The sequence below is a fragment of the Ailuropoda melanoleuca genome, chromosome 10, assembly GCF_002007445.2.
Source record: "Ailuropoda melanoleuca isolate Jingjing chromosome 10, ASM200744v2, whole genome shotgun sequence".
Lineage (NCBI taxonomy): Eukaryota > Metazoa > Chordata > Mammalia > Carnivora > Ursidae > Ailuropoda > Ailuropoda melanoleuca.
The window spans coordinates 99,768,498-99,795,573 of record NC_048227.1 but is presented as its reverse complement, the minus strand read 5'-3'; the positions used below and the strand labels follow the sequence as shown (position 1 = coordinate 99,795,573).

General features: G+C 38.6%; 1 protein-coding gene across 6 annotated transcripts in view; it reads right to left on the bottom strand.

The window, feature by feature from the left end:
- Positions 1–27,076, bottom strand: part of ARID1B (AT-rich interaction domain 1B) — a 383,300-nt gene that overhangs the window by 261,548 nt on the left and 94,676 nt on the right. For all 6 annotated transcript variants that reach the window (XM_034669369.1, XM_034669370.1, XM_034669374.1 and 3 more), the window contains exon 3: positions 16,625–16,735. In XM_034669369.1, the coding sequence (XP_034525260.1) occupies positions 16,625–16,735 (111 nt within the window). The remainder of the gene's footprint in view (positions 1–16,624; positions 16,736–27,076) is intronic.

The following is a 27,076-nucleotide window of genomic DNA, read 5'->3' as shown; positions in this document are numbered from 1 at the left end:
ACACACACACTCACCCTCCCTCTCTTCATTTTTAATATTTTAAAGCTTAGTTCCTTTGAACTTTGTCTCCTCTGAAATCATGCAAGATCAAGCAGATAATGGGTTAAGACCAAAAAATAAAGAAGCAACAGAGCAAATCTGACTGCGTGTTTGAAAAAGCCTATAAAATGTTACAAGCAAAACAGGAAAGCCTGTGTTAATAATGCATAAACCAAAAGAGAAAAAAAGCTACCCATTTAATGGAATAATGCTTTTATCCTTGCAGTTAAAATGAAATAAACCATGACTATTAATCTAGTAAGACCATGTAAAAATGTAATTTTTAAACATTTACTAAAAGGGAATAGTTCAGTAACCACTCTCAAAATCAAGGCCTTGTGCACAGCAGCGTTTAAACGCTAAATACCAATCTCCTGTCTGTGGACGCCATTACCCACCCTGTCACCATAGCAACGCTAACAGTATGCCTGACTTCAAAGACAAAGATGTAATTTCAGACTTCCAGCAGCCAGAGGGAGTGGTAAGAATATTCTACCCAGGCGGTGTCAGCTGATGATAAATTATAAAAATATCCAGGAAGGTTATGAGGCGGACTGTACCACATATTCTCATATTCCTGGGGGAAGACTTATATTAGTCAAACACACTGGGAGACAGCAAGAGTAAAACAAAAAGTAAACAAGAAAGAATCTCAATGGAATCCGATTTTTTTTCTTTTTTAAAATTACACGGTACAGAGTTCCGCCTTCTTTTCTCTTGCTCCCAGGGGAAAATAAAAATAGCTTCTACCATCCCCTTTCTCATTCAAATTAAGAGTGACTGAAGATGTGCAGGGCTGTTCCAAGGGACTTGCAAAACCACCTCTATAACTGCTACTCCTACATTTGTGAAACTCCAGCATTTGTCAGAAATTGTTGTAAGCACAAGCAGGCAGCTAAGGGAGCAGAATCGATTTGTGCACGCCGGCTCCAGGAGAGCAGCTACCCCTTCTGCCACCCAATCTAATCCCAACAAACTCAAGGTCTTTTTTAAGCCCTCTGAAGGGAAACAATTTTCCAATTTACAGGGTTTTTTGTGTGATTAAAAAAAAAAAACCCACATAAATAAATAAAGCTGACGCAGACATTGCGGATTCATGATTTTGTAGCTGTACAGGTTTTAAAAGCACAAGCTCTACAGCTGAGAGAGCCACAAAATCTTGAGCAAGTAGCTTTCCTAGAGGTAATGAGATACAGCAGAATTAACACTGGAGTTCAAGTCCTCCTGAAGAGTCTCTGCAAGTAGGAATTTATCATACTAGGCCCTTTTTACTGAAAGGAAGTTATAAATGACAAGACCGGCCAACAAACGAACAGAGGTAGTTTTCCTAGAATGTTTTGCTCTGTAAGAGTAAATGTATGTTAAATTATCTTTTTGTTGAATTCTGTCATACGGTTTGAGACTCAAAAAAGTCCAACTCCCTCACAATAACAGGAACATGATTCAGCTGCCCCTTTCCAACAGATATGATCAACAGACCCCTGTTCCCTTCTCCCTAAAGGTTGATGAATGGCCAAGAGCCAAAGATAGTTGTGGATTCAAATCAACACTCTCCAGTCAAGATTCTTACCCCCTCCCGGGTGGGTCACTGGCTTGCTTGCTCAGCACACCCACTCTTCCTAAAGTATAAGGCAGAGCAACCAACACACAGCACAAGATTCTTCCATAGTCAGTCCTGGGGGTGTAAGTGGGGGAATCACACCAGCTTCAGCATTCCTCCCACTAAAACTCTGAAGGAGCTAGAGAAATTTTGGATTTTATCTTTTTCATCCTGAAGAACACATCTCCTATTTTATAATGTACTCAAGTCAACAGGTACACCCCCCACCCAAACAAAAACAAAAACAAAAACAAAACTAAACAAAATACCACTAAGTTTTGCCACAAGATACAAACTGTAATGGTACTAAGTCATTAATGGAATGTTTGCATTGTAAAATTTAGGCCATCACCAGACTAACCAATTAATCTTGAGTCCAAATCTTGTAACTCAAAGATTAGCAATCTTCTCCCAGAAAAACATACAACAGAAAAATGCCAAGTTACAAAACAAAATGCCACCTATCCCTCAAAACAGAGAAAAGTCTATGAAAAATACCCTCTTCACCATTAAACTATTTCTTTATTAAATGACTTTTCATTCTAATACATATTTTATGCTTACAAAATTATTATTTTCAAGAATTATACTCTGAAATGAAAATGGGCTCGATAAGCTACTCCTTTGGACAGTTGCTGGATTTATAATTGTGATAGTTAAGCAAGTTACAGAAAATACAGCTAATCATTCATTCATTTATGTGACAGGATGCCAAACTTAGGCTCATGATAATCATCTCAAATAAAATGAAAAAACTTCTTTAACACTATAAAAAAAAAAACACACCAGAAAGCCCTTATTTTGGCCTCATTATTCACGTTTTTCACAGGAGCACCGTATATGTTCCTTTACAGACTATTTCTTTTACAAAGTAATAAACACGATATTCCATCCTTAAGAAATGATGGTTTCACTTTATGTTAATAATTATGCAAACTCATTTTCCCCATTCTATCTAGATAGTCAGGAATGAAGCCTTAATGTTTTTTTTCCTTTTCTTTAGGATTTTAAGTAATCTTGATACCCAACATTAGGCTCGAACTCACAACCCCGAGATCAAAAATTACACGTTCCACCAACTGAGGCAGCCAGGCGCCCTGCAGCCTTAAATTTAATACTGATTCATCGTAACTGCATTATCATGGTTTGTTTGCTTCTCCTTTTTTTAAACATTTTTTTTTTAATTTGTATTCCTCTTTGAGTAGTCTCGGTTTATACAAATGTTTTACTGTAGGTCAGCTGAATTCCTACTTAGAAACACACAGGTTATAAATTCTATGTAAAAACATCACAGGAGATGAGAATGTTCTGTCACAACAGGACTCTTTCAGTTAAAAGTGGCCATTAGTATATTTAAAAATAAATTTATTTATAATTCATAGGGACACATGTTGGAAGAAGAATGCTTTTTCCAAGATGTTTTTAAACACTTTTATAGATGAAGAAAGGTACAGTCTTAAATTTTAATCATTAAGTTATACAGTATCTGGGTCATACTTTTTATTAGAATGCCACAGTATAAAAACTTCAAACAGAGAGGCTACAAAATGAATTCTATTAAATTTCACATAAGTTTGTTGTTTTGGTAAAAAATTGGGTTTATAAGTAAATTCAAAAGTAAAACTGGTGATGGTGAGTATTGTATACAAGGGACATGATGGGACAGTCAATAAAAAGGTTGGAAGAAGTAAAATATATTAATCTATTTACAACTGTTAAGTAATATTCATTTCCTCTGTAATTTGTCCAGGTACCTTTTCACTAGCTACCACTGCTAGCTAACTATGCTGGGCTTATTAAATGAGCATTTGCAGAAGTTCCCTATTTGGAAAGAATAGTTTAAACATGAACAAAGCCAACTGTCTGAAAGAACGGTCCTAAAAAAACATGATACTTCCAAAGTGTTCCCACTTGCAAAACACCAACTGACTCGCAATAACATTACTAACTGTCATCTGATCAACTGGGATGAAAAAAGGCAGAGAATTCCCAAAGGTGTGTCTCCTATATGAATATAATTATTTATGCACGGTCCCCTTGATCCCTCCCCTTTCCTCTCCTATGTGTATGTATTATAGAGACAGAGACAGAGTGAGAAATGTATTGACTTAGGAGGTATCTTAAGGTATTTTACCTGATTCACCACCTTCAGTCTCGTCTCCCACTAAAGATGTGTTACCAGTCACAGCTGGTTATTCCTGGACAACCAGTAGGGTTCATATGGTTATCTATCTCAGAAATCTGAAAACCCTTTGCAAAATCTAAGGAGTTTATCTAAGGCAGACTTCACTGAAAGCAAGGTAGATTTCTATCTGAGCCTTTCCTTACATCTTCTTTTTCTCTTTTCTCTCTCTTCTTCTAGGTGATTTTGCCACTCACTGATAATACCACGAGCTAGAAAGAGCATGGAAAAGTAAACTCCAATCACTGCGGCCATTCATTTAGTTACCTACACAACTTTGACAATAATGTTGGGAGGACCGATTAGTATTGTTTCGAATTACAACGGATTTAATACAGTGTTCACATACACGTGTTCTTCTGTTAGCGGCAAATAAAAAAGAAGAATACAAAATCAAAACGAATGCAGAAGAATCCCAGTGGTATTCACACCAACATACTCCATCAGAAGAGGTCCGCAGTACCCGGAGGTCCAGGAGTGGAATCACAGGCCAGCAGTCAATGAGATAAAGTTTTAGCCAAGAGTCAGCTGTATAACTGCAGTGACTCTACAAAGTCTCCGTGCCAGGGCTCTTCATCCAGAGGAAAGGAAAGCTGAATCTCAGGGAAGTCTGGAAGACTAGCAACCCTAACAGGCCCTGGCAGCTAAGTAGTTTCAGAAGAGGAGGAGGGGCAAACAAAGGTCAGAAATTGACAATTTATTGAGCGCTTACCTATAAGGCAAGTACTACACAAGAGGTTTACATACGTTGTAGCTCACGTAATTCGGAGGCGTAAAGGTGAAGCATCAAGGCAATAAAACTAAACTGAAGTATGTGTGAATGTGCTTTGTGAACCGTAATGTACATATTCAGTACACTTTTTAAAATCTGATACCCCAAAAAAGGGCCAGAATTTTATCAAAGATGGCTAGAATTTTAATAACTTGTTTTCATCCTTATAAAAGTAGAAAGTGCACAGTTAAGTCAGAAAAAAAGTAGTAAAAATAAAATCCCTCATGAAATCACTGAAGAAAGCCAACGGACTCTTTCCTCTCCCACCCCAGGTGTTCACGAGTGTGTGGTAGTGGTGTTCTCCCCCCAACACGAGGAGCACCGCCAATCCACGGAGAACGCCCCCGAGCGCCTTGCACAGCAGGCTCACATCATTCTGATACAGCCATCACTGCTCTTACCTTTTCAAATACCCCAACTTCCACAGAATGGCAAAACATTTCTGGGCTATTACACATGCTAACAGTAAATTTCGCAGATTTTATAGATGGTTCTCTGAAGAGAAAAGGAGAAGCTATATTAAAGTATTTTAAATAACGGGCATTCTGAATATAGGTATGTTTTCTTGTTGATTTCTTACTGCTGAACGTCTTACAGGAAAGAACACTGATAATAAGCTACCCTAAATTTTATTTTTATGTTATTCCTACATCTAACATAAAATCTCAAACACAGGAGGCAATCAATAAATGACTGTTAAATGTAATTGAATTTTTCGGTGTAAAGTGAAATCTTGTGCATTGATCAAGGATGTCAACATTTAGGCACACTAGCTAAGGAAAAGCATAAATGTAACTATAAAAAAGCAGAAACACTTGGGAAAATTCGAACATATTCGTATTTATTCAAGGACACTCATAATTTTAATCAAAACTGGCAAAAGAGTATTTAAAAAGAGAGAAGGTCTTAGGTTTGACGACTGGAGCTGAAGGACACTCAGGTGTGCTGTGGAGCAGGTGTGAGCAGACAGCTGCTATACGGGAGGGAGCTACACCTTCACCGTACCTCCACCACTGCCGGAACCTTGAGTCAAGTCTCCTGCCCTTGTGGATTCTTTATTTTCACATCTGGGAATTACAGCTTTAAAAAATCTGAATCAAATTACGTAAAAATACACACATTTTAATAACTCATTAATATTAAACCTTTGGCTCTATCTTTATATAGGAAGTGAAATGACAGTGCTTTAAACACTGAAAAGAGAAAAGTAGGAAGGGGTTTGATTTAAAAGACAAAACAAAACAAAAGCAAAGAGAAAACTGTTCTGAGCTCATGGTAATCTCCCTAAGGCCCTATTTCTACTCTGCTGGGATTTAAATGTATCACAGAAACTCAAGGTATTCAAAGGGGTAACTATTTCTACAAAATAAAAGAGAACATCTTTCAAAAATAGCATGTGAAAACTAGGTTCCCCTGCCCCCTCCCACTGTCACATACCCTCAAAAGAGAAAAACAAACAAGCAAAAAAAACCATTACATTTGTATACTAGGCTCACCAAAGTACACACTCAAAATAAGTGTCAGAAAAGGAGAAATTACAATGAGATAAATGAAATGAAGGAATGTTTCTCCAAAATGAATTGCAACAAGAATGAAGTCTAAATCATTCCAAAGGAAGCCAGACAAAGCAATATGAAGTAACCTGTCCCTACCCAAGGAAAGGAACAGATTAGGATATAAACTTACTGGACTAGCCTACAAGCAAAGACAAAGGGACCAGCCATGAATCATAACTGAATTATATCTAGTTTCATTTATTTTTGAGATTGCACTCCTATCTTACTCCATGTTATAGTTGGAAATGCTCTGGTACGATCTGCTGAGCTGTTCATGCAAACTCTGCTCCAATATTCTTCAAATCATCTCCAAGAACGTACACGAAATGTAAAGTTATAGCCACTGCTACCATTCTTTCAACATCAGTTCCTATTTATGGCAATGTTTTATCTCTTATATAAAGAACTATACAAAAAATAAGACATTGGTAACGAAGATGAAATGCTTTTTTTTAGGAGTTGTAGAATTCAAGCAAATTTATTCAGGATTTGCTTTTTAATCTCATAAAATCTCTGGGTATTCTCTTCTCCCCAAACCAATTCCCGCCACCACTTCCCTGTTTGTCATCAATACCAACACGCATCTCCTGGCCACTCAGCTTAAAAACCTTAAAAGCGTCTACCATTCATCCCTCCCTTTATTTCAACAGTTTTCTCCCTCTGCATTCTCACTGCCAACACTTTTTAATAATCTGACTTAACCTCATTAGTGAGATAATACACTAGCCTCTAAAGCTGTCTCCCTGCCTCCAGTGGTAATAAAGGCATTTTGAAAATAAAGGCTTTGCATAAATAAAAGGCAGGGAACAATTCACTTGTCTTGGTTACCTGAAAGTACCAGACTCCCAAAAATGGAAGAAATGGGGATGGGGGGGATCTGGTTTTGAGCAGACAAAACAGATGTCAGGAAGTGCATGACTTTAAAGTGCATGCAACTCACACCTATGATACGAAGACCCACCCTTACTCTGGGCACAGCTGTTCTCCTTTTACTAGCAGTTTCCAGCGTCGGTTAACTGAAATTTTTACTTACATAAAACAAGACTTTAAAAAACGGTGTCCAATAAATTATTATACATAATTATTATTTTGAAGCCAAACTTCCTCCAGATACAGGTAATTACAAAAAACGGACCACATCCTTTTAGGGTCATTAGGAGGTGTTAACCAGATCATTGCACTTCTCAACTACCGGTACCCATGAGAGAAATAAAGACTGAGGAAGATCCCTTCTTACATGAGAAATTTCTGGGGGAAAAAACAAAAAAGGATCAGCATCGGGGTGTAAGTCTCAGACGGGGGCGGGACACTGCTGTGCTCACGCATGCTGGCCTACTTTCAGAGAAGACATTACCGGTGGATCAGGCACAGCCTGCGTGCCACTGTGTCCATGGACACCATTCTGTGCTTTGACAGAGAGAGGGCTAAAATAACAGGTAAAAGGAAGACTTGCAACATACTATGCTACCCAGATCAAACCAGGGAGCCCCAAAGACAGGAAGGAAGGAGGGAGGAAGGAGAGAAAGAAAACACAAAATATAGAAATGCAGGAGACATTTTTCATGAAACTGACTTGGGTTCATCGAGAACAAATGGTGGTTTCCATGTTCTTGGATTGCTAATATTTCCATTTGTGGTAAATCTCAGTTTAAAAAGCACACAGTGCTTACTCAGTTACTTTCTAGGACACAAATGTAAACCTGGAGTGTCAAAGTGAGTGGAGGCCTCAGAGAGAGACCATGAGGGTCTTCCTTCCACTGGCATGAAATTAAACCCACTGCTTATTATTGTGGTTCAGAGGACCGTCTCCACCGGGTTCCCATCGATCTAGTGGGAAAAGGCATTAAACTTTGCATTACTAAGGTAAGACGGCGTTGTCCTGCAGCTTCCTTGTTTCTTGTTCCTACCTCCCACTTTACCAGGTGGTCATAGAGACACCTGGTATATGTACTTCTCAACGTTTCACATGAATTTTTCTCCTTCTCCCGAAACTCCCCGATACTCGAAGACCTCAGACTGCCAAACTGATCCCCCAGTGGGGAGAGGGAGAGCTCTGCAGTCTCAAGATGTTGCACATCGAGTCCACAAGAAGGCCCTTGGCTCTGCCATGACCTGTGCAATAAAGCTATTGACTCGATTGGGCAACCCCAAATCCGTAAATATGTTCAAAAGTAAACGGCGCCCAAAAATGGGAGGGAAGCCATTACTGGAACCATACAGGAGCTACTACTGAAGGGCATGCATGAGCCAGAATCTTAGCTGAGACCCAAGCCTGTTTGTCTTCAGCGTCACCATTAGCACAGGTGTCCAGATCAAAAATATTACTTTTTCAGAATAAAGTCATCTTCCTTCCATACAAGTCATTCTAAGCTGCCCATTTTCTTTTTGTGAGGAGGAAAGAAAGGGGGGGGGGGCAAGTAAGATAAACTACTTCCAACTAATCATTTTATAATGATCTGATATAGATATTTAAACATATTATTTACTACTATTCTGGTCTAATTATTGGGTACTATTTAGGGGTGCCTGGGTGGCACAGCGGTTAAGCATCTGCCTTCGGCTCAGGGCGTGATCCCAGTGTTATGGGATCGAGCCCCACATCAGGCTCCTCCGCTATGAGCCTGCTTCTTCCTCTCCCACTCCCCCTGCTTGTGTTCCCTCTCTCGCTGGCTGTCTCTCTCTCTGTCAAATAAATAAATAAAATCTTTAAAAAAAACAAAAAACAAAAAAAAATAATAATTGGGTACTATTTAAACCAAGAGAACTCTAGAAAATGAGCTATCAATAGTGAATGATAAAAATTATGTATTTAATTTTAGAATGTTCTCACATGCACTGAACATAGACAAAATGCACAATGTATGCACACAGATTCCACCATACACGACTACCACCCCGAACACTTAAAAAATTCAAATCATAGCCTGATAATGAAATAAAGTGACAAGACGCACGCACCACAATTTAACATTGGATAAAATTTAGGTCCTGTGGAAAGAGACAACAATAGTACCTGACAGCTTTTTTTTTTTTTCTTAAATAGAATGCATTATGAAGAAAAGTGGTTGAGAAAGCTTAGCCACTTTTTTGTAGCTTAAAGCTTTTTTCCCCTCTTTTATTCCAGGCTTAAACAAAGTTCAGTGGGGCATCAAACTGCCTGTTTTAAATTACAGTCTGTATTTTAAAATAGAATGCATGCACGGCATGTTCCTGAAGCTAGGGGGTGGGAGTGTTATTCACGGAAAATTGAAGGCTTGTTGAGTCAATAATCTTCTTTCACACAGTAACAATTTTCAGCTAAAATTTCTTGACCCAAACAAAGGAAAACAAGACCATTCAGTTATTTTACAACAATTTAGAGAAGGCAAAAGAAAAAGATGAGAAAGAGAGACACTTCTAAAATCCTACATTGTGAGGGAAGAATAAAAAGTTTTGCTCTCTACAGATATTTATTTCCTCTCCTAAACTGACAGTTAATATTAAAAATAGTTACTTCCAGTCCAAAAGAAAAATAAAAGCAATTAACCAGTCCACACATGTTACTATGAGCTCTTGCTGGTTATGTATCTCTTATTATATGTTATACTACATAGACATCTGCCTTGAGTTACCTACAAAGTGGAAATTTGTAAAGTGAAATTTCCCACCTACCTTGGGTATTACAAAGTAAAACACATTCAACCCCTTCCAAGAGCCATACCTGCATATTCTGGGGAAAGCCCACTGACCTTTCTAGATAACAGTGAATAGGAGGGGCACCCTGAAGAAAGGAGGAAGGAGGCTTTCTAGCTCAACATGCAGAGAACTGCCTTTTGTAGAAACAGCAGGTTCGAATGAGAAAAGGTACCTCTGAACAGCAGTCATTTTTTCGTCCTAGCATAAAAATTTAAAATTAAAACCTTAAGGAGCCACACTGCTTGACAAACTCTCCTACCGGAGACCCCACGCGAGAACTTCGCACACACTGCTTTGTGTGCTTTATGCTAAAGCCAAATGCTACTTTCTCCCTTTTGTGCGCAGAGACGGCTCTGCAGTCAGAGACACCCGTGTGTCCAGGTGTGGTTCTGTGACTATTTGCAGACAGACCTGGGAGTTGCATGCGCCCAGCCTGGGGGGCCACAGGGAAGGCTCCATAGCCTCACACAGCTCATCTGAAGAGCGGCAAGCTGCTTCACAATCCTCCCATCCCCAATTTGTTACCACACGATCTGTATGCTGACGTTTCTATCAGCCAGGAATATCTGCATTTTTCATCCCTTACTTAATGAGCCTCATTTATCATCTATAGATCATAGTTATCCTTCTATTATCAAAACCAATATCCTGCAAATCAGTTATGTTTCAGCCTCTCTTCATCTCCAATTTTGTCTAGTGTCTATTTTTTATAGTAATCCTTCATTAATTTTTTTAGAATTGACAGTCCCATAAAATGGGTTGAAATTCATTTCCCCCATATTTTAAATGGAAATCTTCAGAATATTATGTGAAAAAGTTTGCAGGGGGTATGCTTAGTTAAAACGTTTTTAAAAGTTAAATGGATTTTTTAAAAATAACATATTGCCACTAAGCAAATATCTCCACTATAATAAATTTAGAATTATCCATTTATTTCAACAGGACTGAAGATCTCAATTTAGAAACACTTTGCACACAAACATTTCAGTTATTTAAAAGCAAACTCCAGTTCTTTTTAAATATTAATTTATTCAAACTTTCCATATATTTAGCCTGCTTTACCTGGATGAAATCCAAACTGGTGAGGTTTTATTGAGTATTCATTTACAGAACAAACATTTAAGTGGAAGATTATTTTAAAAGAAGGAGAAACCTACTTTCCCACTTCCTACTACTTCTTACCTTGGTCCAGTTCAGGAATTATCCTCTATTTTCAAAATGACTACCAGTATCACAAAAACACTCGAGGGGATAAAATTATAGAACATCACATCTTAAAGAAATAATCCACGTTAGGAAATTACATTTGTTAAAGTCACTATCATTTTTTCTAAATTAGGACTTTCAAGTAAGGTCTTCCTTTCTCTCAATCTTAATCCAAAAAGAATTGATGTCTCCGCATGGAGTAGACCGGTTTCTAAAATTACATTTGGGAATATGGTAAATCCTTGGTTTAAAAAAAAAAAAAAAAGCGCCAACTATTACGTGTTCCATTTAAAACTTTACCAAGATATCAAAATGTATCTGCTCCTTCACTTCTGAAACTATGCCACAGATTAACTGGATCTGCAGATGCTTGACCTGACAAAGCACCATCCTTCAGAGAACCTCCTGCACCCTTTCATGAAATGCTGCTCCCTCCCTACAACTTCTGTAGCTCCCAAACTCAATGCACTCGACTCACATTTCAAGAACACTCATAAACAGCTTACGTCATTAGCTGCACACAGGAATTAGCAATGCTTAAACACTGCGAACAAGTGACAACAGATCAGACTTCTCTTTTATTAACTTATAATTCTTTAAATGTTCAGAATGATTTGAGAAGGATCAAGCAACAGAAGACAGCTATATTTCTTAACCTTTTAGTGAAAAACATTTAAATCAAGTTCATGATACAAATAAAAAAAGTGTTGGAAGAGTTCATTCAGCAGCCATACATCTAATTCTTACCTGGTAGATTTCAACTTTTGCGAAAACCCACCATCTAACAGGCTGAGATTATTTTAACAATTTGTATTTTTAGTTGGGTTGAAAACTTGGTTAAAAGCAAAGCCCAGTTAAAAAAACGCTTCACCTAGCTTTTTCCAATAGTTTCCAATTGTTCGCAGGAACTATATTATCAAATGCACACACTTAAAATGTCCCTATTAACATATCATCAATATTCATATATGCTTCCAAAGTACATGACCTTTTACCATTATCCAACGTAAGTGTCATTAAAGATTTAAAAAACAAACACACACAGAGTATTCTTTTTCAGGAAAGGCAAATCATTGTAGGCTCTGTTGCTAACACCTAACCCCCAAAGAATATTCCTGGTAATAACAGTTTTCCAACCATCCTCTTTCAGGCTTCCAATATCCTGTTTAACACCCTCTATTTCAAAGAACAACCAGCATTTACGACCTCCTTCCTTTCACAAAGGGCCAAAAAACATATGTTTTATCTAAACCTCAATATTCCCTTCTAATTGCAAACTCAACAGAAGTACCATAAGCACTTTTCCACACATCATTTAGGGTTTTTTACTAAACTCGGAAAGATAAAATCCCTTTTTATGTTGATCTCTTTAGATATTTCCTATTTAAAGAAGAAAGGGTCAGAAGGAGGATTTTAATGACCTGATGGGCTTCTCAAAGGCTATTAGAATGTGACTGATCGCATTCTGTATCTTAGGTAAACAGAATAATGGACCTACTAACCTGAAAACACAAACCAGTGTCAGGCCTCTTGGAAGAATGAAACAGATTTGCTCTAACCTGAGGAAAAGGAACGGCTCTTCAGATCCCTGGAGGAGAAAGCTCTATGTGCTTAGATCAAGGAAGAAAATCAAACCTTTTGTTTGTTTACTTCCTTGTGTACATGCTTATAAATATTTTATTAACAACGTATCTGTGCCATATTTACTGAAATTATGATTATTGTTCCTGTCAACTTATTTTTACAATTAAAAGAATGTTTTCATGCTACTAAGAAAAGAACGTTTGTCACACTACTTTTAGCTTAGTTATCCAAAAGTGCCCAGTTCTTCTATGGAAAGTTAAGGTTACCAGTTAAAATTCAAATGTCATTTTATAATAAAAGAAAATGGTTTTGACAAAAACCTCACCCTGCTAACGCAGAGAGCACCCTCATATGGTCCTTTAGTATCAGCAGCATTGGAGAACACAGGCTCTCTACTGCTACCAAGTCAATACCTTGGGAAAAAATCCCTTTAGCAGTGAAACGAAAATTCTGATACTAGAGGAAAAATGTGTTTAAAAGTTTTTACATAAAATCTATTAGGAAAATACTGAATAAGACATAATAAATATTCTAAAAATATCCTCGTCTAATAGGGGAGTCAAGACAGTTATAAAAATAAGTGTAATAAAAAGATAAACAGTAATGGCACAAGCAATGAAAATACATCAAAAGACCCAACAAAAAAAGTATATTAAATAATATTTGGGGAGTTATTTTAAAATAGAAATTGAGATATACTCAGTGTTTATTAGATAAAGAGTTAATAATTTATAGCATTTTTTCTTTGGCCCTCCACAGTGTATTTTGCTTAAACGCTGGCTTCATTTCATATCAATAACAGAGGTAGAAAAAAAATACAGAATGTGCTTGAATTTTAAGTGATACTATTCCCAGGAGATAGAGTTCTTCAAGCTACTTTTAATATCTGCTATATGCTAAGATTTGCTAAAAATGGTAATATCAAGGGTATGTCAGCTAATGTATATCAACTGGGGGAAAGCTGTTTGATTAAGAGGTAGAGCAGTAAGTGGGTATTATTAAGAAAGATCTGTTCTAAGCTTAGGTCTGAGTGAATTAAGTGATAAGTAAATATCACTGATCATGGCCCCAAGACAACAAGAGGACAAATATTAATTTATCAGTTATTTGCTTTACTGTGGATGATCTGAAGATCTAAGTCAGTTGGAACATAACTGCTTTAGCTACTGAAGATCACCAAGAATTTAATGACATGCAAATACAGACAGACACCAGTTCAAACAACAGTGAGTGGACAACTTACTGAGAAATCAAAGTATAGATCTAGCATAAAGACATTGGAAATATCTTGATTTCTTGTAATAGAAATTTAACCATGTAACAAATATGCTAAAGAAAATATCACACATGCAGAAAATACCACAAAATCTATTTCAATATAATAAAAAAGATTAAGCAATAACTACTGGAGAAGCTTCCTTCTTCACAGCCACATACACAATAAATAAAGCTTAATAATCATACATTAGAATCGCTATACCACATTTTTTAAAATGTAAAGGTGACACCCACAATTTCCTTAGTTCCGAATAACAAACTAGAGGTTACAAATTTGATGGATTGCCTTTAAGTAAGAAGACAAAATTTGTATCATTGACACTTGAATAAAAAATGCAGCATAAATCTACAAACTACCCAATAGGAAAATCAGATATAATACAGTTTCATGGTACCTACAGTTTCAATTTAACCAAGCTGGAGAACTAAAATACTTAAAGAAGTAACGCTAGAAACATACGGATGTTAGAGCCAAGTAGAATACCGAAAAACTTCTCCACCAAATTGTGATTACCTTAATTGTGTATAACAACATACTGACGCAGCATCCACATAGCTAAAAACGCATCAGTAAACCCTGTACGGAAACTTCCTACACAAATGAAACCTGTTGAAAGAAAAGTCGTGCTAAAATGCATTTAAGTAAAGCCAATTTTCATCTTCACAGATTAGCGGCAGGGGTGGGGGGGTGTGTTAGGTCCACCAGCTGACCTACGGTTTGTTCTTTATTCAGTAACTGATATACCCATATACTCACCCCAAAACCTGCAAATTTTTGCTCTCTAAAAATTATTGAATGTTACTGAGTCAGTCAGCATCTTATTTACCTGTGAGTTACAAAAACAGAAAATACTAAAAAACAGAAAGAAAATACTAATTGGGGTGTTTCTTTTTTTTTTTATTAGCTCGTAAGAAAATTTATGTGATGAACAGCCTTAGATCCTCTTGGGAATTAGGCATGGTAAAACTTAAGGAAGAAAGCAAGCCATTATATGTATACAAACAGAACAATTCAGAAAAACTTAAACTATTGATGAATATATCGGTTCAGTTCCCAAAATACTTTAAGCCCCCTTTTCAATAATCAACTTAAAAAGCGCCATCCCAGCGCAGAACTCTTCAATAAGTTTTCTGGGACGACCACATTCCACTCCTTCCCCAACTGTGCTGTAGAGCGAGCTGAATGTCAACCACCCATCTCAGTGCAGAGCCACGAAAGGAAGCATGGCCTAGTGAGTGACTCCAAAGTTCAAGTGCACATGAGGAAAGCAACACACCACAAACTTTTCTTATAGCTGCATAAAAGGTCTATCAGTTTATAACAAATTTTTCAACATGTGTAACAGTACACTTTGCCAGCCAAAGGCACACCCTACAAAGTTGGGTTTCTCTAAAAACAACAAAAATCTGGTGGGAAAAAGAGTGGAATTCATTGTCCATCTGCTTCCCGTGAGTCCATTTAAATTTCCTAAAACCGCAAGCCAATTTCCAAATATTCAGCAAATGTTACATTATCAACAGTGCTCACCTACACATGCGCACACACAAACTACAGGCTTACCAAGCTGTGAATCACCCGCTAAAGAAAAGGGCTTACAGCACAAAACGCAGAATCCTTCACCTCTCTCATTCCTTCAAAAACCAAATAACTAGACAATAAATACTCCAATGTGACTACAAAATGACCACAATAAATTTCACCCACCACAGAAATAAAAGCTAAAAAATTAGGTTGTCAAAAACACGGGCATCAGCTTCCAAGATCCTCCACACCGGGTAGCCATGACTTACCTTCTTCTCTAAAGCCACATGTAACTCAAAAACGGGTGCCCCACGCATGCCAAACGTCATGTAGAACATTCTTTACAAATGCTGGTTCTCAAATGTGTAGCAGTAATATAATAAATCTTAATGTAAAATATTTGAAATTCAAATTAAAATCATGGCTAGCCTGAACTCCCATCTTAAAGAAAACTTAATAAAGATTAAGGAATATTAATGATTCTTCAAATCAAAGCATTTTAACAAGAAAATAAATATAAAACTTTATTTGCACAGATGTATTCTTTTAGTTCATAAGGAAAACCTCATTTAAATCAGGCTGCTCATTAAAAAAACAGATGAACTATTTATGGGCCTCTCAACAAGAGTCCCTAGAATGTAGCCACTAGTCTAATCAATATATAGCCCAATCACCAAACAGTACTTGCTGGTAGAAACACCTAGAAACTGCTTTTGCCGAATTTAAACGAAAATACTTTCTTTTAGGTAGAAAAGGATTGGGTGATTTCTCAATACATAAAGTCCCCGAAGATATTCAAACTACCACCCGGATGCTTTATCTCATTCATCACTGATATCCTTTGCCAAGTGGGAATTTCTTTACATTTAACTCTTTCATTGGACACCACTGGTCTGTACCACTACCAGAAAGCAACAGGCTAAGCAAAGCAAACTGTACAACAGAAACACCTTTCTGCCACAAAACCCATCTGCTGAATAAACCTTCCAACTGGACTAAGACATACCTACAAATGAAAGGGACTTATCCAAGACCACACAGCTCTTAAGAAGAAAGCCCTAAAAAAATAAATAATAAATCACAAATATATCTGAAATCTAGAAACTTCTTCCCCAAGTCTTAATATAAAGTAGAACAAACAAAAACAAGAGCTCTTTAAAAAAATTTTTTTAACGCATTACATTTCCAAATCAGCACATTAATGTCTTACTGGTAAACTTGATGGTCTTTCTTGTTGTATTAAATTCAAGTCTTCATGGTTAGGTTTTCCAGGAGCCAAAGGAGGTTGAGACCTAGTTCCATAGCCTTCCTGAGACATGTCCTAAACAAACACAAATATAAAGTATTTCATAAATATCTCAATGAGTTGTAACCAAAACAAAGCAAAGGCTTATCACAAACTATCAACTGATATTACATTTAAGCAAACATAAAAGTATGTTATAGCTATCATTTAACACTTTATCGAAAGTAGAAACAAAAGACAAAGCAGTGTATCATCAAGAGCAAAAACATTTCTTTAATTTTAAATATATATATACGTACACACACACAACTAAATTTATTATGAGACCATACAGACTAAACACTGTATTTGAGTTTTGCAGGAAGGTAACAGTCAGTAAAAGATGGGGCAGGAGGTCAGCAATGATCAAACTCTCTTTTAAACCAGAGCAAACCAAAAGCTCATGCTATTGCTTAATTCTGATTTTGGTTGAGCTGCCTTTAATATTATCTTGAAAATGTTAAAATAATTAATGAAAACTTTATTAACAACTGACTTTTAGTATGTCCTCTCGATAACCCACAAAACAACATAGTTATTAAACTCACAGTATCCTGGGGTTTCTACAAAACCAATAAACATTCATGTATAGAATTCCATATGTTCACGTGGCATAGTTTCCAGAGAACCACAATAAAGAATAAAACAGCAGTAGGGAAACAAAACACGCCCAAAAAACCTGCTGAGGTATGAGAAACTTATCATTAACATGGCCTTTCTGGCATCCTGTTGAACACTTTTCCAGGAGGTATTCTGCATGGTTTCAGTATTATGCTGAAATACTGTTATATAAACCAAATACCACACCACACCAAACTTACTATATTCCCAATCTCTAGCTGTTTAACTATGTACGCTCAGCTACTAAACATTCTACCACCATTTACACCCCAAAGTCAAACAGCAGGACAGAATATAAAATACTTATTATAGCATGTCTTAATTGGCACTGAAAGTTGAAGAACCAGTTTCTGAGAAAAAAAGAACAGAAAATATCACTTAAAAACAAAATTTTCTCCCTTTCCCTGTCAGTGTCAGTATTAAACATTATATACAGGTTCTACTTCTCCTGTTAAATTCTCAAAGTATTACTTTAAAAATTAATGTTTATTAGTTGAAGCCCTATAAAAAGCTTCTACTGCCCCACCCCTTTCTCACACAGTATACACTTAAAATTACATGGCTTCTTAAGCCAAGAAACTTTGGACCAATAGCTAGTACTACAAAGTACACAAACTGTACAAACTAGATTTAACTAGCCAAGTGCTGGTTTTAAACAGGCTCTGTAATAAAGAGCATGCCAATAATACAGCATTTCCCAAGCAACCCTCCTAGGCTTTAAATAAAGCTACACACACACACACACACACACACACACACACACACACACTTCATCAAAATATCTAACCTCTAAAAGGAATGCATAATGCCCAGTCAGTACTACGCTTTTGTAAGAGAGTTAAAGCCCAGCTGCCTGGGTTTTAATCTGGTAACAGTTAGGTGAGGCCTCAGTGAGCACAAGCAATCCAGGACCCCCAAAAGGGTAGCTCTTCAATCTGGCTGCCAGCAGAGGGTAACAATTAGGCTGTGGGGGACAAAAGCGGAGGCTGAAAGATGATTACCACTCGCACTGCCCCCCTGCCCCCAGCACCACTCGCACTGCCCCCCTGCCCCCAGCACCGCTGCTTCCGGATCCCAGACCTCCACTTGTCACACCGACTTCCTGCTGGGGGCCCTGCAGGTCCCTTTAGATGAACAGTGAGGGTTTCAAATCAAGTAGGGCACAAGGCCTCCATTCAGGGCCTTCACCCTGGTACAAAAAAAAAAAAACAAAAAACCCACAAAGGTGCTGGACAGCCTCACAATGGGCAAACAAATGAGCAGACCCCCGCTAGTTCCTCAAATACACGCGTGTGCGCACACAGAGTTTATGGGCAGTGCTCAGACTTTTTTTTTTTTTTAGTAAACGTCGGTTAAGAAACAGGAACAGACTCACATGCCCTATGCTTATTAGCCTTTTAAATGTTTTTTATTTTGTCTTTGTAGCTAAATGAACTGATTTTTAAAAGAGTTGAAAGAGACCATTCCAACTATAATGAATACACATTTCAATTTAGATACTGTCCCCTCTAAAATAAGCAACACTGAACTAATAGAGTATGAAAGCGATCAGAACATTTTACTATGGCTTTACATTTCACTTTTTAAGGCTTTAAAAGTTCAAAATAATTAGATTCTACCAAAGTCTCAAACACTATTCCTAACCACAAGAGGATTTCAATTATTAAATTCAGTTGGAAATAAAACTGAAACAAAATTTAGTGAGAATTGCTGAAACGGGAACTTGTTCTGCCTCAATTTATGTTGAAACATAAGGATTAATTTAACTGAGAAAACATCCAGAAAAGGTACCAAGTTTGAACCTAAAACAACCGTCATCTATATATAATTCACACGGGGACCATAAAGTCTACATCTGGCAGCTTTAATAAAGATAGAAAGGTTATATTCTGTAACAAACCTGAGCTTTTCCCCCTTCACAGCTATATTTATTTTCTAGTAGGTACTTATTTTCACTTCAAGAAGAGTAGTAGTAGGGGCGCCTGGGTGGCACAGCGGTTAAGCGTCTGCCTTCGGCTCAGGGCGTGATCCCAGCGTTCTGGGATCGAGCCCCACATCAGGCTCCTCCACTATGAGCCTGCTTCTTCCTCTCCCACTCCCCCTGCTTGTGTTCCCTCTCTCGCTGGCTGTCTCTGTCTCTGTCGAATAAATAAATAAAATCTTTAAAAAAAAAAAAGAAGAGTAGTAGTAATGAGTAATTTAATAGACAATAAGAGGGCAATGTCAGTATCAGAAAATAAAAAATACGTTCACCATCACATTTTATTTACAAATGACAAGACACAGCCTTACATTCTTAACACATCACTGCCACTTTGGTTATTTACAAGTTGGAACTAGTGCTCACTAGTGTGCACACCAGTTTACACGCACGTTATCCCAGCACTCCTCCACTGTACACACACACAAAGCCATGGCTATTTGAGAGAGTCTCTCACTGTGATAATTTTGCAATACAAAAGAACCACAAGTGGGGAATGTGGTTTACCCCTTCCCAGTTCTTTATCAATATTAGTTTTCTTCATCTCACCCACAAACTTTGAACCATGTATGGATTCTGGTTTTAACCTTCTTTATGTTATGAGTCAAAGGTAAAGGGAGACTGACTCAGAAAACAACAAAGGTGTGAAAAGAGCTTGGGGTAGGGGCATGTACACATCTGTTTCCGAAGTTTTCACCTAGGTGTTTCTTTTAACAGACATGGTAGACGTCTACTGAACGCCCAGCATGGAACACTCCTCGCTGGGTATTTCACATCGTACCGTGCGGAGCACGAGCAGGCAGGAAACACTCATGTCCCACTCACATTGTAAGGAAGGATAAGACCAAAACTGTCACATGCGTCTACCGTCAAGGCCAAGAGCCCGAGCGCTTCTGTTTTCTTTTATGATGAAATGAATTAAGTACTAATGGCAACACAAGACTTTAAAGAAAATGTAGCATAAAATGTCAAGGACACTTTTTAAGAAAAAAAGAATAAGGGAAAATATCCCCATGGTATGAGTTCGAAAGATACAAAGCAATAAACACTGAAAAAAGCGACCACCTCCTTCCTGGGATGCCCTCCACAAGGGCTGCTGCTCACAGCTGTTATTTCTCTTCCCACAACTGCTCAGTGTGTTACCAAGTATAAACGTGAATTTAAACCCTTTTTCCTTTAAACACAGTGGGGCATATTTCCTGTACACAGTGTATTTTTTGGTCCCCTAACAATATATTGTTGAGCTCATTCCATATCTGCACCTAAAGATCTATTCTTTTCTTAATGCTACGGAGTATTGCACTATTTGTCAGTACTGTGACTTACTCAACCAGTCCCCTCCTGATGGACATTCAGGCTGTTCCCGGTCTTCCCCTACCTCACGCGGCCCCGTAACAAAATCCGTGTGCGTGCATCTTCACGTGATGCTTCTCTGGAGCATACATCTCCACAAGGAGAATTTCTGCCAAAGGGCTGACACGTGTAAAATTTTGACAGAGTCGAGCAAAGTGCTCTTCACAAAAGGAGCATCAGTCTATACTCAAGTCCACCATTTTGGAACAGAATGAAGCTTCACTAAAAATGTTTACCGTAGCATCTCAATATGCCTAAACTGGATTATAAAACGCAGGAAACCCAGAGTAGGGGGAGTGGGAGGAGGATTGGTAGATAGTAACAAAAAGGAAAACAACAACTCAAGAGCTCACAGAATACAAACCAAAGGAAGATGGAGGAACAGATGTGGAGAAAAGCACCTCAGTCCTAGACACACAAACGGTACTAAGGGACCGGGGAGGATGAAGCCCAGAAGCTAGCAAAAAAGCGTCTAGAACACATGGTGATTTTCAGGTTACTTAAGAAAGGTTTTTCCAATAATCACATGAAGTATAGATGTGCTTCAAAGAATAAAGATGGCCACTTATTACTAGTGCAATAATCCACAGTGAGATGAGGGGAACTTGAACCTCATAACATCCTGCAATATCTAGGTCAGAATAAACTTCTTGCTCCTTTTTCTCCCCTGCTTTGGAAACTCCCATCATCAGTTCCAAGGACTAACAGAGAAAAGAAGTGGTCCTGGCATAAAAGACACTGTAGGGGGAGGGGAGAAGGATGGCGTCACCGCCACAGAGAAAATGCCCCATGGTCACACAGGGTTGCCGGTCAAGTGAAATCATTACTCTGATCAAGAAACAGCATGCTATTGACCTCCCCAGCTTTAGTCTGTGGATAAATAAATGTAAAATATCCTTTCCAAAAGGAAAGCAATATAGAGCTATAAAATATCCACTTCAGAATGGCACAATCACCCCCTTCCCTTCTCTGAATGCCCTAATGGAAATGTTATTAACAAAGACAGCTGACAGTTGCAGGCAGGGCTCTGTTCATGGTCCACCTTTAGGATAGTCCCATGAGATAGTTCCTAGCATCATCTTGTTTTTTTACCACGAGGAAGCAAAAGCTTAAATGATGTGCACAGCTCATGTCTAAGCACTGCTAGCAGCTCAGTGTGATGGACAAATCTGCAATTCTATCCTAACTACTTTGGAGACCACTGGAAGCCTCAAGCACCATTACATAACACAGATTTAATGTAATTTTTAACTTCTTAAAGGTATTACCCTACCCTACTCTTCCATATATTCTCCTAAATTCCCCTTTCAGAAATTATGAATCTTGCATATTTTACACATGAAATATTTCCAAAATATTCAATTACAATGTTGTGAATCAATAAGAAATACTAACATTTAAAACTCCCACAAATTTGAATATAAAACTACTCTCTCAACCATTCATTATCATTCAATAGTTATTTTAAGTCCACAGGCTGACAGAAAGCAATATAAAGAGACCCAGCCTTCTCAGACTATGTTCATTTAAGGCTCCCCTACTGGTTCCGCTTCTTCTGTCCGGCCCTTGAAAACTGGCGTCCTTCAGATCTTTACCCCAAAGATTCCATCCACTCTGATCCCTAGATGGTGACAATTCCCAAATCTCCATTTCAAGTCCCGCATAATTTAACTACACTATAAACATCTCCACTTGAAGATAAAGTCCCTTACATACATTATGCCAGAGAAGGACCTTCCTCCCCCCTCCTCCCAGCTATTCCTCCTCCTCCGGCCTGCCATCTGGTCAAGGGCCTTCCCCTCCATAGGGGACTTCTCAAGAGCTTTTCCTCTTTCACCATTTGTACACTTCTGACACATCACCACACTCCACATCACTGTCAAGTCCACCTTCTTTTGTCTTTTCCCCAACTGCCAGGCCTCTACTTGGGCCGCTCTTCACAACAACCTCTCACCTACCATGCCACCAGACATGACTTGCTGTAATACGAACGGTCATAGCGCCCTACTGCTTGGAAAGGGCCTCCTCCTGGGGCGCCTGGGTGGCTCGGTCGGTTGAGCATCCAACTCTTGGTTTCAGCTCAGGTCCTGATCTCGGGGTCGTGGGATCCAGCCCCGTGTTGGGCTCTGTGCTCAGCGGGGACTCTGCTTGAGATTCTCTCCCTCTACCCCACCCCTTGCTCCCATTCCTGCTTGTATTCTCTCTCTCTGAAACAAACAAATAAATCTAAAAACAAAACAAAACAAAAAAACCAAATCCTCCTCCTCAGTGCCTACAGAATGAAATCCACGGTCCGGTTTGGCACTGAGGAGCCGGGCAAACATCTTCCAGCCACCACGCCAGCTTCATCTCAGCCTTCCCCAGGGCCCACTGCAAGTCTGCATGTCACCCTCTTGACTGCTCCTGAGCTCCTGCGGTGACACGCACCTACAGGTGCAGCTCTCTTGGTGGGTCTTGGTCCCAAGTGGATGCCTTTCCTTCTGTGTCTGCAAAGCATCTGGCTGTCCTCAAGATCCAGCTAAACATTAACTCCATTATGCCCCCAAACAACTACACCACACTGACTTCAGATGTACTCCTCTTACAGAATTTACAATGCTGGGGCTCAGTCGGTTAAGCATCTGACTCTTGATTTCGGCTCAGGTCATGAACTCAGGGTTGTGAGATCGATTTGCGACCCTCTGTGTTGAACATGGAGCCTGTTTAAGATTCTTCCTCGCCCTCTCCCTCTGCCCCTCCCCCCACCCCTGCGCACCCTATCTCTCAAAATAAATAAATAAAATATTTTTTAAAAAAAGAATTTACAATGCTTTATTTCAGCTATTTGTTTGTGTGTCTCCTGAATTGGACTCTTACTTCCTCTTGGGCTCCCAGTGCCAAGCACAGACAGGTACTCAATAAGAGCTGGTGAATGACTGACTGAATGGCTCTGAAAAGCTTATACTTAGAATTAGACACAGCAATACAAAAATAAATGTAGGAGGACAAATACATAAAACTGAACAAAACTTGGGCTCATGTCCAAGAATATTTATCATGTTAACAGCTACACTGCCTGGTAGCAATGTGCTACAAAACACATTTTGCTCTTTGTTACTGGCAGTCTTGAATGTAGTAAAAAAATAATAATAAAAATTGAGAGAGAGGGAGAAAGACTATGGCAAGCATCAGTGATGTCATCAAAAAACAAAGAAAAATCAAGACATTCTATGCCTCCTAATGAACAAACCAGCAATGAAATACTCTTGCCAAAAAAAAAAAAGGCAATGAGTTTGATAAAGCCTGTATATCTAACTACCAATTTATAGGAAATACAAAGGACTGAAGAATACACTAAACCATAGCAAATCAATCAGCAAATCTCAAACTCTGGGAATCTCTACTAGACAAATGAGCTACTTTCTTCAACAAATAAGCTGCAATAGTAAAAAGAAAAGGAGAGGAAAGAGAGAGAAGGAGACAGAGGGAAATCCTAGAGATAAGAAGGTATCAACCAATTCTAAGACTGGACTTTACCTGGATCTTTTTTTTTTTTTAAAGATTTTATTTATTTATTTGACAGAGATAGAGACCAGCCAGCGGGAGAGGACACAAGCAGGGGGAGTGGGAGAGGAAGAAGCAGGCTCACAGCAGAGGAGCCTGATGTGGGGCTCGATCCCATAACGTCGGGATCAGGCCCTGAGCCGAAGGCAGACGCTTAACTGCTGTGCCACCCAGGCGCCCCTGGACTTTACCTGGATCTTGATTCAAACTATCTTACAGCGTAAATAAAATATTTATTTGGATAATTGGTGAGAATTTATGTTTTAAATGTGATAACTGTATTATGTTTATGTTTATTTTTTAAAGCCCTTCATCTTTTAGAGACATATAGTGAAATACTGACAGATTAAAGGATATGATGTCTGGGACTACTTCGAAATAATATTGAGGGTGGGGGTTGGGAGGTGAGGGAAGAAAGTGTAGATGCAACAAGACTGGCCCTACAACTATCGAAAGCTGAGTGATGGGTGCACAGAGCTCCTGTCTACTTCTGTTTATGTTTGAAATTTTCCATGTAAATGAAAATAAAGTTAACCATATTAAAGACAAATTCAGAAATCCAGAGGGGGCTAAGTGCAGCTCTCACCTGGAAGACTACAAGAACCTCCTAACTGGTCCCTTTGCCATCAATCCCCTTTCCCCCAAGAAAACCCACTAAACATAGATCATTTAATCTTCCAGTTTCTTAAACTGCCCCCTACACCATTTTATCTTAAACATGTATGCTGTACTACTTAATCCTAACACTTAGCTGTCTTTTTTTTTAGTCCTTCCATAATTCTGACCAAATTAACCTTGCCAGTGTCATTTTTCCTCTGTCCCAATTGCTGACTCAGCGATCCTTTCTCAATCTCATTCCTTGATCAAGCTGTCCTGACCTCAGCTCCAGCCACCTCCTTGCCTAAATCTGACACTCTTACCCTTATCTTGGTCTAGGTTCTTAAAGGTCTTGTTTTCAAATCCTGGAGGCTACTCCTCTGGCACTCAAGACCTGAGAAAAGCTTCTTGTTTTCTCTCAGTTTTTCCAAGAACTTCCTCCTAAACTAATAGTGGACCCAGAATGAAAAGGGAAATGTGTCTAAAATTACATTTCCTAAAATACCAAAGAGAAATACGAAGATACTCAAAAGCTAAGGGCTAATAATCATTAAGATTTTTAACAGATCAATTTATTTTAATAAAATCACAAAGCTAAAAGAGCCACAGTAAATGTCCAGTTATGCTTTTTGTAATACAAACACACACACACACACACAGAGAATAAAAAGAACCCTGGCTCTATAACTTACTAAAGAATGACTTTCCTCATCCACGAAACCAAAATGTAAGGACTTATCTCTAAGAGATGTTATTAATGATTAAAGAAGAGACTACCTTTAAGCAATTAGCACTGTGCCTGGCACACTGAAGGGTCAATAAATGTTAGCAATTATTATGTATATTCTTTAAAACCACATTTAAGGATGAGATTCAAAATCTCCCTTGAACCACTGGGGCTTTACCTGCGGCAATCCTGCTGATGGTGATGATGGCAACGGCAGCTAATAATTATGCAACATTTTCTATTTGCCACACACTACACACTAAGTGCTTCCCGCATTGTAAGAAAAGTCTTTTTGTCTGAACTGAACCTCATGGAACAGGTACTATTTTACTGAGGAAGAAACTGAGGCACAGTTTCTTGAATAACTTGCCCGGGGCCACTAAGCTGGCAAGTGGCCCAGTTGGGATGGGAACCAAATATATTCATTCCCCAGAGTCCTCACATTTAATGACCTTCCGGCTCCGCTTCCCACTGGACAAGGGCTATTTTCTGGACTCTACCCCACAGCTGATAAATCTCAACCTGAGGCTGGGGTTCAGGAATCTAAATTTGTAATAAACTTCCCAAATTGGCCTGTAAAGTAAGAATTATTGACTAACGACAATGTAGTATTTTCACTGAAGTTGATAATTAAGAATCTCAACGCCGTGGGGCTTTGGGGCATTATGCCATTACCTAGTATCTATAGTGTAAAATTTCACTGCGTCATTAACAAGAGCTAGTTTAGCATCCCTTCATGGTTGTAAAACAGGTAGACCTAACCTACTGATGTCAGGAATGGTCCTGCTCGTCTTAACGGTGGTTGCAGTAATGGCTCAGTAGGGTCACCATCCACTCTGAAAAGAAGTAACACTGGCTCTGGCATCTCACATTCTCCGATGGCTGACTTACTGCCAAACCCCAAACCCCTTCCTCCCCGGACCAGAGAGCTGACCACCCTGGGCACATGAGCCACACCTGGACGCTTGACACTGTAACTCACATTTAGGGCCTGAATTCTCAACCTGGAAGGAAAGAGATCTGAAAACTCCCCTGAAATTAAAGCAAATTGTAAGTGGTGCATATATTTTTCTGGGAAGGGGATCCCCCAGCATTCATCAGATTCTTAAGGACCCCCCCAAAAAAACAAAAGGGTAAAAATGAACTGGGATAATAATATCAAAAATGGGACTCACCAGAATTGAGAACATAATTTCAGAAAGATTTAAAACCAGATTAGCTACAATCTTTATCTAAATAAGTAAAATAAAAATATAATTACTAAAAAATTCCCAAATACAGTTAGTGTCCAAATTGTATATGCAATAAAAGCTCAGGTTGCCTGAGTAACTCCAGTCTAAAAAGTTATCTACACAGGACACCTTGCATTACTACACATACGCTTTAATTAAAGGAATAGCATGAGGGACGCAAGTGGCATGAAAGCAACCTGCTGAAACAGAATTTATGAAACCCATATGCTGTATAAACAGGTAGAGAGTTTGTGTTTGCCAAGGAGAGAAATAAGGTGCCAGAAAGATCCTGCCTCAAGCCTGTCTTGCCAACTCATCCCTAA